At 38.3% G+C, this 12,989-nt stretch overlaps 1 protein-coding gene across 20 annotated transcripts in view; it reads right to left on the bottom strand.

The window, feature by feature from the left end:
• The window catches only part of R3hdm2 (R3H domain containing 2), a 190,066-nt gene that overhangs the window by 61,743 nt on the left and 115,334 nt on the right, over window positions 1-12,989 (bottom strand). For 13 of the 20 annotated variants that reach the window (XM_063254987.1, XM_023567566.2, XM_013159305.3 and 10 more), the window contains exon 1: window positions 12,076-12,259. The exons of 6 other annotated variants lie outside the window; for them this stretch is intronic. In XM_063254987.1, coding sequence (XP_063111057.1) covers window positions 12,076-12,193 — 118 coding nt within the window. In that variant the 5' untranslated portion in view covers window positions 12,194-12,259. Of the gene's footprint in view, window positions 1-7; window positions 26-12,075; window positions 12,260-12,989 lie in introns of those variants that run through there. One more of the 20 variants, XM_063254992.1, reaches the window with a different exon arrangement.

Below are 12,989 nucleotides of genomic sequence, written 5' to 3' on the forward strand. Positions count from 1 at the left end.
TCCCTACCTTCTTATTTTGAAATTCAATATTGGGTTTTCACTGTTTGTCTTGTCTCATTTCACTGTTCTGTTTTATTCCCTTTAAAATTAAAAGAATATAACACTGAAACAAAACAAAACACTAAATGTCAGATTAGCCAGAGAAATGACAGGAATAATCCATTTTCATAAGAAAAAAATCAGAAATCTTAAGAACTATTACCTATTAAAGAGCCATTTCTTTTCTAGAAGGGAAAAATTTGTATTTATTTTTCAATATCCAATCATTTCTTTAGTAAAACAAAATTACCAATTTTTTTTGCAGGGATGGGGTTTGAGACAAGGTCTGATTATGTAGTTCAGGCTGGTCTCAAACTTGTAGTAATCCTCCTGTCTCCTCAGCTTCCCAAATCCTGGAATTATACATATGCATCACACCACACCAGGCAAATTTTTGTCATTTTCTCAATCAGGCCTGTGCTCTTTCGTTACGGCAGTCTTAGAACATATACATAGCAAATACAATTTCCATGAAGTATCCTTAAAAGAAGTAGGCAATCCTCATTTCTTCATCCCTAGTTCCTGCTGACTTGAAGGTTAAGGGCTATACTCCAGCAGCAATACTAGATTTTAAAGTGATAGCCGGATGGAAAACTACAAACATGGATTCTTAGGTGCCTAAGTGCCACACTCCTCATCTGACTGCCTCCAGATTTCTTCAATATGAGAAAAATAAATATTTGTTTAAGATATTTGCATTTTGCTGTTAAGTACAGCAGTATATTCTTTACTTGGTATCTCATGCACATATAAAATACACATATGTTCTTTAGTAACATGAAACAAATAATGAACAATTTGTATAAAGAAGAGTGCCAAAAAACAGGCCATGGTAGTGCAGGCCTGTAATCCCAGTACTTGGGAGGCTGAGACAGGAGGATCACTTTGGGTTCAAGGCCAGCACGGGCTACACAGTGAGTTCAAAGGCCAGCCTAGACTACCTGATGAGACTCTGTCTCAGAACAAATCAAAACAAAAAGAACACCAACAGCAGAATAATGGAGCTGATATATTCTTAGAGGGAAAAGGTAAAATAAGGAGAGTTGCCACTTTTATGGAGGCTATAAGAGTGTTACATTTATGCCTAATACTACCTATATACTGCAAAGGAAAAGATGAGTATTATTACAAGGGGTAGTAAGGAGTACAACACACCAAATGATGTTACAGTAAGACTATAGACTTTATAGTCTATGATGAATTTGACTATATAACCATTGATTCCACAACTTATTAATCATGTAACTGAGCTCCAGCCCCTTATGTGTACAATAGATGTGATACAGAGCCACTGGAAAATGACATAGAACAAATGTAAGTCACCTACTCAAAATAGATGCTCACTGGATGCTAGTGTCTCCTAATCACATTTTACAGTAAGAAGGCAGAGAAAAAGAAGAAAGAGATCTTTTCCCCCTTGTTGTTCTCTGGTACTGTTTTTCTCTTATGAGTTAACATATTTCCACTCAGAACTGGCATCTTGTCTACTGTCTTTTCTTAATCAGTACTAATCCACATTATTCTGCATAAGTGATATCCTTATCTACTCTGAGAAATAGATATTAAAGACGGTAAGGGAAAAAAATGCTATTTACCCTATCCTAATTTCTTCTGTTAGTAAGTCTGTATTTTAAGAATTGTTTTGCTAGGCGTAGTGGTTCACACCTGTAGTCCCAGCACTGGAAGGCTAAGGTAGGAGCATTTTGGGTTTGAGACCAGCCTGAACTATATAGTAAGACTCTGTCTCAAAAAAAAAAAAAAAAAAAAGTTAAGGGGTAGTATGCAGACACCAGGTGAACTAAATTAGCATGGTGCTGAGTGTAAACGAAAAGTTGTCAGCATAAAAGATGTGGAGAGGAACAGTGAGCGTTGTGGGTTCTCCTAAGTGGTACTGTTTGGAGCCACTGGTTCTCCTAGAGGAGCTTGTCATGGCTAGCTTTTCCAACAGGAATTTGGCCATTCTCATTGGAGCAGCTCAGGACCTTGTCACTGAGAATGGCTGCACGGTCCACTTTGGAGGAGCTCTGGTCCTTACACTGAGCATCACTTCCTGGCTCTGGAGGGGAAGATACGTGCTGTTTAATCTCCAGGAGAAGCTTGTTCATGCTGGCTTCCTGACATGTACTTGACTGTTTTCATCATCAGAGGAGCTTGAGACCTTACTGTCACTGAGGATGGCTGTGGTAATTTTCAGGGGCACCCTGGCCCTTATTTTAAGTGTTGCTTCTTGGCTTCAGTACAGAACCCTCAACGTACTAGCACAGATCCTTCACCCTGCTGGCACAGTCTTTCTTTTTTTTTTTTTTCTTTTGTCTTTTTCATTTTTACAGGTACCAGGGATCGAACTCACGACTGCCTGCTTGCAAGGCAGGCACTTATGCTGCTGAGCTAAATCCCCAGCCCCTGGCACAGTCTTTCTACCTTCCACTGCTGACCTTTGGGCCTTCTAAGCACAGATTCCTAAAACAGACTTGCATGAGTCATTGTTGTGAGCGCTAGGCCTCCAGTGGGACTCATGGGAGGCATGGTAATGGGCTCTAGGTCTTCTGCTGAACTCATGCAGGACACTGCTATGGGATCCAGGACCTCAGCTGGATTTTCTAGGTCTTTATTGTTGTAGATAGATTTCCTGCACTTTCTTGTATTTAACTCTGAGTGACCATCCTAAAATATACTATAAATTCTGTGTCCTGTATGTAATTGTTCTCCTTGCAATCCCTCACTACAACAAGGAATTAGAGATGTAGCTCGGTGGTAGAATAATTGCCTAGCATGGGCTCAATCCCCATCACCACACACACACTGAAAGGAATTGTTTTAAAAAGTCAATATGGCTGGGCGTGGTGACTCACGCCTGTAATCCCAGCACTTAGGGCTGACGCAAGAGGATTGTTTCGAGTTCGAGACTAGCCTGGGCTTCAAAATGAGCTCAGGGCTAGCCTGAACTGCATAGAGAGACCCGGTCTCAAAAAGACAAAAAACTAAAACTCAGTATGATGCAGAGCTATAGTCCCACACTGCTGAGACAGAGGTTCATTTGAACCCATTTCAAGGTCAAGCTTGGGCAACCTAACAAGATCCTATCTTAAAAAAGAAAAAAAAAAAAAAAAAAAAAAAAGAGACAGTTTAGATAAATGGTTCTTCCCAAAGAGATAATTCTAATGTTTGGTAAGCCTAAGCCTAAACTAAGGGGTCAATTACCCCATTATTCACAATGGCTAGTAAGGAGCTTAAAGAAAACAAAAATACAGTACTGGGCTGAGGGGTGTAGCTCAGTGGTAGAACCCTTGCCTAACATGTGTGAGACACTGGCTTTGATGCCCAGTACCAAAAAGGGGTTATGGGAGAAAACATGTTTGATGGCTTGCGTCCTAAGAACAGTTACAACCTTCCAGTTTATTACATGCACAGAGTGGCCACTTTCTAAGCAGTGGTTACTATTTATTCCTACTTTATAGAGGAATAAAATGAAGCTCAGAGTAATTGTAAAGAAAATCTTGTTGACTACAGTTTCAAAATATATACAAAATCTGATGACTTCCTATGACTGCTATCACTCTGGTCTAAATCACTATCTTGTTAGTTTCTGCAATTTATATTTTTCGTGTATAGTTCAAAGGTACAATATATTTTCATACTGTTGGGTAATAATCTTTCATTTGTAACACTGAAAACTACTTGTTAGACAGTAACTACCCTTATATCTCCCTCCCCTATTTCCTGATATCCACCATTCTACTTTCTTTCTCTATGATTTTGACTACTTGGCCCATATAAAAGTAGAATCATGTAGTATTTGCTATGAACACCATGTTCTAACCAAGTGAACTAATCAGCCACTTGAATGATGCAGTATTTGTCTTTTTGTGGCTACTGTTTCAACCTACTGTTCTCAATCATCTATGCTGTAATCTATGTCTGAATTCCTTTCCTTGTGAAGTTGAACAGTATTCTCTTGTGCGTATGTACCAATTTTGCTTGCCAGGCACACATTTGGTGCTGTTTTCAATGTACAATTTTTAAAACTTTTCATGAATTTTGTTATTTTTTTGTTGCTTTTGGTATCACATTTAACAAATCACTGCCAAACACATTCATGAAGCATTTGCTATTTTCTCATAAGTTTTATAGTTTAGATCTTACAGTTAGACCTTTGTTTATTCAAATTTTTACTTACTTTTTTTGGGGGGGGCTCTTTTTTGGGGGGGGCTGTTTTTTTGGGGGGGATGGCTTCAAACTCATGGCAATCTCCCACCTCAGCTTCCTGAGTACTGAGATTATAGGCATATGCCATCACACCCAACTTTTTTTTTTTTTTAAGGGTACAAATAATACAGTATTTCTAGAAAAAAATATATATAGTAGGAAATCACTAGTTAACAGGCTACACATTATCTCCCCAGAAACAGTTGCACACCCAACTTCTAGACCTTTATTTTAACCCACGTTAATTTTTTCTGCTGTTTTTATTTCTTTTTGTGTGTGTGTGTGTGTGTGTGTGTGTGTGTGTTTTTACCGGTACCAGGGATCGAACTCATGACCACAGGCTTGCAAGGCAGGTGCGTATGCCACCCAGCTAAATCCCCAGCCCCTTTTCTGTTGTTTTTGATATAAGATCTTTCTCTGAAGTTTAGAGAGACTTTGAGCTTGCTATTTATCCCAGACTAAACTTGAACTCACAATCCTTCCTCAGCTTCCCCAGTGCTAGGATTACATGCATGTGTCACTATGCCCCGTTCTATGTATATACTATTAGGAAGGTGTCCAGTTTCATTCTTTTAAACCTCCACATCAAGTAATCCCAGCATCATTTGTTGAAAACTGTCCTCTCCCTATTTATTGGTTTTGGCACCTTTGTAAAAAAAAAAAAATAATAATCATTTGACCATATATGTGAGGGATTATTTCTCTAGTCTATTCCATTGGTCTTTGTGTCTACCATTATGTTAGTATCAGATAGGGTTTTTTTGTTTTTGCTTCTTTATGAGACAGGGTCTGGCTATGTAGTTCAGGCTGCCTCAAATATGTGTACTAGACTGGCCTTGAATTCAAGGCTTACAAGTTTTGATTACTATGATTATGTAGTAACTTTTTAATCCAGAAGTGTGAGTCTTCCTGTTTGCTCAAGATTGCTCTGGCAGCCAGGCATGGTTATAGGCACAAATCTGTAATTAGCTATTCAGGAGTCTAAGGCAGGAGTATCACACATTCAATGTCATATTGGGCAATTTAGCAAGACCTTGCCATAAAATAAATAAAATATAAAATTAAATTTAAAAAGGCCTGGGGGAGCCAGGCAGGGTAATGTATGCTTGTAATCCTAGCACTCTGGAAAGGTGAGGTAGGAAGAGTGCAAGTTTGAGCCTACCCTGGGAAATTTAGCAATTTAGTGAGACCCTGTGTCAAATAAAAAGTTAAAAAAATAATGATTGTGTATGGCAAACATGTACCAATAAAAAATATGTATTTTTTAAAAGTAAAAAAGGGCTGAGGATGTAGCTCAGTGGGAGCAGTGGGAAGCCCTGGGTTCAATATCTAGTACCAAACCAAACCAAACTCAATCTAACCCAACCCAACCCACAACAACAATATTGTTTTGGCTATTTGGGATCCTTTGTGATTCCATTTGAACTTTAAGCTGGGTTTTTGTATTTCTGCAAAAAATATCATTGGAATTTTTGATAAGGAATATACTGAATCATAGACCACTTTGGGTAATAATTGATATAACAATATTAAGGATTCCAAACCATCAACATGTGATGTGTTTTCATTTACGCTTTAATTTCTTTCAACAATATTTAATAGTTCTTATTGTACATGTATCTCCTTGGCTAATCCCTGAGTTTTATTCTTTTTGACATTAGTGTAAAAGTAGCTGTCTTCTTAAATTCCTCTTCAGATTGTTCATTGTTAGTGTACAGCAATAAACTGACTTTTATGAGAATTTTATATTTTGCTACTCTGGTGAAAAAAATATGTAATTTTTAGGGATTTTAAAAATTAAAACATGTAGGATCACTTTAGCTGTAATTACATCATCTGTGAACAGAGATTATTTTACATCTTTCTTTCTGAGCTAGATGCCTTTAAAACTTTTTTTTCCTAATTACTGAATGATTGCCACATTCTTGTAAGGGGTCTCCCTGCTTCTGCCTTTACTCTCCTACAATGTTTTCTAAACAGAAGCCAGAGTGATCATGTAAAATCACTATCATTATTTTTTGTCTTTGTTCCAAAGTCCCACAAGGGCATTTCTTTTCTTTTGTTTTTATCGGAACCAGGGATCGAACTCACGACCCCGTGTGCTTGCAGGGCAGGCACTTATGCCTCTGAGCTAAATCCCCAGCCCCTCACAAGGGTATTTCACTCAGAACAAGTCTTTAACCTACTAGATCTTAAATGATCTGACCACTAGTTTGCTCTCCAACTCCATCTCTCATTAGTCTTCCCATTTATGATTCCCACACACAACAGTCTCCTCTGCTCCCTGAAACCACTTTAGGATGCTTTCAGGGCAATTAGCTTTACTGTTCCTTCTGCCTTTAAAGTTCTTCCCCTCAGATAACCTCAAGGTTTACATACATGATTTCTTCCCATCTTTACTCAAATATCACTCAGCAAGCTCTTTAACGGAAACTAAAACTATAAATTCCTAAACATACATCCAAGTGGCATGTACCTATAACCTAAGCTACTTGGGAGGCTGAGACAGCAGATTACTTGAGCCCAGGAGTTCAGGGACAGCCCAAGGAACATAGAAATATTTTATCTCAAAACAAAGGAACAAACTTTAACTATGTCCTATTCTTTCTTGTTCTTATTTTTCTTCTTAAAATTCTTCTTCTTCTTTTTTTTTTTTTGTCTTTTTCCTTTTTATCGGTACCAGGGATTGAACTCACGACTGCCTGCTTGCAAGGCAGGGGCTTACGCCACTGAGCTAAATCTCCAGCCCCAGTTTCTTAAAATTTACTACAACTTAATACTCCATATATTTTACAAATTTATCTTATTGCTTATCTCTGTCTCTATAATATACTATACTCACAGAGGGCATGGTTTTTGATGTTGTTTTGTTCTCTGCTTACAATCAGGGGACAGAAAAGTGCCTGGCACATAACAAATATATCTTTATATGGATGGACGAATGAATGAATAAATGAATGTAACCTGCCTAAATACTCATAGAATGCTAATGGCAAACCCAGAATGCAGCTGATGATTGGCTGCAAACTTTTGGTCACTCTTTAATATCACACTGTTTCTTCAAAGTGGCTTTTCCAAATTAAGATTGAGACAATTTTTTTACAATTCTTATCTGAGAGATCGATGATTTGCATTCAAAATTTGTTTCTAAAAATTGTGAAGTAAGTGGGGACACAACGTTAGCTCAAGAAACTAACCTGCTTTTATGTTTATCCAGTGAATGAAAACCATATCCCTTATTATTGCCCTAAGACCTCTCCAACAAAAAGTTAAATAGCCAGATACCAAGCATTTTCTTTCTTTCTTTCTTTCTTTTTTTGTCTTTTTGAGTCAGGCTGGTCTCAAACCCACAACAATTCCTCTATTTTAGCCTTTTGAGTACTGGAATTACAGGTAGGCAACACCATGCCTGGCTATTTTGTCTTTTTTTTTTTTTTCCACATCCATTTTACTCACAGTACTTTGTTCCTTTTTAATAGATTCCCCTGAGACAGAGGTAATGATATAAAGAAAAGTTCACATTTTACTCTTACAAACCTTTTTACTGAGACAGGGTCTTGCGATATAAGCCAGTCTGGCCTTGAACTCTCTATGTAGACCAGGAAACCTCAAACTCACCTCATCTGCCTGGGCCTCTGGATTGTTGGGATTACAGTGTGTGGCAGCATACCTGGCCACTCCTACAGAGTTGAGCAGCCCAAAAGAGGATAAACTCACAGACCTTCTGGGGTCTCTAATCCTTCAATTCTGTAAATAGCTAAGGATAAGAAATGGGGGGAAGGGAAGAGAACAAAAACCAGCACAGTCTCAAGAATCACTGTCATAAGTATAAGATAAATACAATATTCTTGACTTCTTTCACTTACAAAATCTAGAGGGGGAATGTTCTTTATATGAATGAATCATTCTTTGTCTTTGAGGCAACATAGTAGGAAAAGACACGTGTCATGATTTGCTATGACAAGAAACCAATATTAAGTTCAATGAAATCTCCCAAATCTAAGTCAATAACTATGAAAAGGGTTCAAAAATGAAAATGAAAAATACAGAAATTATTCCCAGCTAATCATCTCTCTCCAAACCAAATGATGAGATAACTGTAATCTAAGAAACCTACCATATCTGAGTAAAAGAGACGTAAGGAGAAAAAAGAAAAAAAGCTGCTAATTTCTGACTTAGCCTTAATGCTATAAAACAAGATAGCTTTATATATAAAGACAAATCATTTCTGGTCTAGAAGGGCACAGTTAGCCTTGGCACAAGTCCAACTGACTGCAGCGTCAGCTCAATTCACAGACAGGTGGTAGATGATTTCTACTATACATCTCCCAATCAAATCACATTAAGAAAATAGTTACAGTGTTTACAATTAACAGGAAATTTTGAGAGAAGAAAAAAGCAAGTTATTCTATTCTTCAAACATTTTATTTCATAGCTTTATATACATTTATAACATTAATGTCATATATCACTGAATAAATGAATTCTGCAAGGTTAAATGAGGAAGAGTTTTATGTTCTATGTACTCATTGGCCTTTGGGTCAACCAATCTGATCCAGGACTCCATGGCAACAGGTTCTATCACTAAGAGCTACAAGATGAGAGCCCTTTTGCTTCCTAATAAAGCATTTTCAACAGACACTGCTACAAATGCTGTCACAGAATAGTCTCTACAGACAAATAGGAAATGCTACAATTCTAGTATACTAAAAATAAAATTTAGGGGTTGAATAGTAAATAGCAATGACAATGAATCTCTGCAAATAATAAGAACTTGAAAAACCCTGGGAGGGGCCAGAGACATACTTCAGTGTATACTATAGTATTGCCTGGCAAGTAGAGATCATGAGTTTGATTCTCAGTACAAAAAAAAAACCAAAGCAAAACAAAAACCTGAGATTTTTTCCTTGTTTAATTTTAGCAGAGAAACTAAAAATCCTTAGTTAGAAAACCAACATCAGGATAAACTGAAAGATTAGTACAAAGAGGTGACTGCCAGATCATATCATAATACTGAAGCTTTCCTTGACACAAAATACAGAGAGCTAAGTCTTAGTTCAGACTGTCGATCTCTGTTAAGTTTCCCACAACTTTTCCTGAAATGTTAAATGAGCATGGAAAGTCACATTTAGGTCCTTGTTCCCTGTATTTTCAAACTATAGCTTTTACAGCCCTTGGGATTCTATTATGTGTATCTTGGGGCTGGAGATATAGCTCAGCAGCCTAAGTGCCTGCCTGGCAAGCACAATGTCCTAAAGTTCAATTCCTGGTACCAAAAAGAAAATTATGTATTTTTTTTCTCTCTATTCTTCCTCCTTACCACTCTCTACTACACTTAATGAAAAAAGAATAGCTGTGCCCAGTGATACATGCCTACAACCAGCTACTTGGGAGGCTGACTGCAGAAGGATCACAAATTCAAGGTCAGCCTGGACAATTTAACAGGGCAGCGATTTAGCTCAGTGGTAGAGCACTGCTAGCTAGGATGTATGAAAATCTGGGGAGGGGGAAAGAACAAGTAGGGGGCAGTAAGAGGAACTTGCATTTCAACACCAAATAATACAACTTCCTTGAAGCAAAGAAGGAATAATTACAAACTGGATGAAGGGCCAACATAATAAATCATAGGCACCTATATACACAAACACACATATACATCACCACCGCCACCTCACTGGTCCTCAATGGTCCTAATTAACATGAAATCCACTTGGCACTTTACAAGGTATCCCTTTCTTGGTGTGCTATGCACCAAGACGATGTACTATCTCAGGCTACAACAAGCAACTTTGGTCTCTACCTTCCAGTACATGGTGGTAAGTGAATGCTGAGAATGAGATAGAATGTAGTTTAGACATCTAGCTATGTCAAGTAAAAAATTAATTGGAAATTGTGTGCTTTCATCTGGCTCACACATTACATTGTTCTGTTTTTTTTTGTTTGTTTGTTTGTTTGTCTTTTTCCTTTTCATCGGTACCAGGGATCATTGTTATGTGTTTTAAACTGTGATAAATATACATAAAATTTTCCACATTAAATTAACAATTTTAAGTGCACAATTTGGTGATATTAAGTATACCCATATTGTCATATATTATAAAGGAGAAAATTCTCTCAGCACAAAGCTATGTAAGAGACTACAATGTTTGTGAACATGCATTTATTGTACAAGTCAATTAAACAAATATTTCTCAACTTACAATGGGGTTATACCCCCAATAAACCTACCATAAGTTGAAAATATCATAAATTTAAAATGTGCTTAATACACCTAACTTACTGATTATCTGTCTTAGTTACTTTTCCCATTGTTAAGACAAAATATCATTGCTCACAAGGGAAGGAAGAGGTAGTTCATAGTTTGTAGAGGTTTCAGTGCATAATCAGCTGGTTCTAAGGCAGGATGGCATGGTAGACAGAAATTGCAGAGGAGAGACAGTTCACTGCAGGCAGAATGTAACAAAGCAATCAAGGAGCAACCACAGCTCTTTATATCCCTTATATCTTATCTAGGCTACTCAGGGTGGGTAGCACTAACATCCTTAATATTAGCACCCTTGACCTGAGCATTGCACCATGAATCAATTCCAGCATCACACACACTAGATCCAGCCACCTCTGAAAAAGCCCCACCTATAACTGAACAAAGCTTTGTGGGGGACAACTAAACATAAGCCATAACATTCTGTCCCTGGCCCCTCAATGACTCATGCATATTTCTTTATGTAAAGAATTGCCTAAGTACTAATGGTTTCAGCATTGCTGGAAAGTCCAAGTCCAAAGTCTCCTCTGACAGTTATGGTAAACTCTTAGCTGTGAATCCCTATATAAATCAAAAGAAAGTTAAACATTTCCAACATGTAGTGGCATGAGATAACCATTACTATTCCAAAAGATACAAATAGGGTGATAAAAAGGAGACCAAAGCAAATCCAAAATCCAAAATCCAGGAGAGCAAACATTAAGTCCTATAGTTCCATGTGCAGCATCTGAGGAAATATGTGGCAAGATGTGAACTCCAGAGGGCTTGGGTGCCTCTGCCCCATGACATTGCTAGTGGTTGCAGCTCCCAAGGCTTTTCTCTGGGGCCAAGTCTGCTCTCTCCTTGCAGTTTTCCTTAGGTGACCCATGTTCTTGGCTTCTCCAGACTTCTGAGGTCTCTATTACACCTTTGGCTTCACATGCTACCCTCTCAGGGGTACACTGCCTAGCCTCCCAGGCTTTCTTTTGAAATCTGGGTGGGAAGCTTTCCCGACCCCATAACTTGCATTCTGCATACACCTAAAACTAGCACTATGTGGATGATCCAAAGGTCTGCCACCAGCTAGAGCAGTGGTAAGGCTTTTTTTTTGTGGTTCTGGGGATCAAACTCACGACCTCACACTTGCCAGGCAGGTGCTTATGCCACCGAGTTAAATCCCTGGCCCAGCTTCTTTCTCTCTTGGCTGTAGACGGGAAAGAAAGAAAGAAAGAGAGAGAGAGAGTGCCTATGAAGTAAATACCAACAGGAATTGAAGAAAGAGAGAGAGAGAGAGAGAGAGAGAGAGAGAGAGAAAAGGCAGGCAGGCAAAAAGACAGACAGACAGTTTACAAGACCTATAGAAAAAAAAAAAGAAAGAAAGAAAGAAAGAAAGAAAGAAAAAAAGAAAGAAAGAAAGAAAAAAAGAAGCAGATTGCCCCAGGCCTGCTTGGCAAACACAAGTCCTGAGTTTGATTCCTAGAACCACACCCCTCCCTCCCTCTGCCCCTCCAAAAAAACAATCAATCCCCTAAGCCACAACCATTTTGGAAATAATGCTCTGGAGCTTTCTTTTTAAAGCAATCTTTCACCTTTGTAATGCTGAGGTTGCAGAGGCTGGAGTCTTGTTGGTTCCTGAGACATTCTTAGGCCATCTTTTCTGATGTTTTCTTCTGAAATACTTAGGTTTTTTCTTGCTGGTGTTTCCATCGACCAATTTTCCTCTGTTCCATCTTTGCAGGTTGCACCTTTACTGGAGCTTCCTTTCTGACCAAACTCAAAACATTTTAAAACATTCTGCTTCATTCTTTGGTCTTTCTCTGAAAGTCCCAACAGTAGCTATGCCACTGTCCTAACATTAGACAGCTTTGAAATTTTTTCTGTCACATCAATTAGTCCATCGCCCTTAATTTTAGTCTCAGGCAAATTCTCTGGACATGAGCAAAGTGCAGACAAATTTTCTCCTAAGGCATAGCATGCATTATCTGGAGTACAGCAACCAATACAGACCCCTTCCCACAGAAACCTGAGTCTTGTCTTTACCAGCAGAATTTCTATCAGCATTCTGGTCTTCTGAACTCTGACCAGAATCTCCCATCAAGTATTTTAGGTGTTCCAGCTCTACTTTTGCAGCCTGTATCTCCAAACCTTTCCTAACTCTTCCCTTTCCCACAAGCCAGCTCCAAAGGCTTCTAAATCATATGGTCAGGTAGGTAGTCACAGCAATGATCACATTTCTCTAGTGCCAAATTCTATTTTAGTTGTTTTTCTTGTTGCTGAGACAAAATACCCAATGCCCACAATTTAAAGGAGAAAAAGTTTATTTAGTTCAGTTTATAGAGGTTTCAGTGTATAATCAGCTGGTTCTAAGGCAGGGTGGGATGGCAAATACCCACTGCAAAGGAGAAACAATTCATGGCAAGCAGAAGGTAGCAAAGCAAGCAAGGGATGACCATAGCTCTTTCTATTCCTTATATTTTATCCAAGCTACTTAGGGGAAGTAGCA

The sequence above is a fragment of the Cavia porcellus genome, unplaced genomic scaffold (genome assembly GCF_034190915.1).
Source record: "Cavia porcellus strain 051 isolate PalLab524CR breed Dunkin Hartley unplaced genomic scaffold, mCavPor4.1 scaffold_8, whole genome shotgun sequence".
Lineage (NCBI taxonomy): Eukaryota > Metazoa > Chordata > Mammalia > Rodentia > Caviidae > Cavia > Cavia porcellus.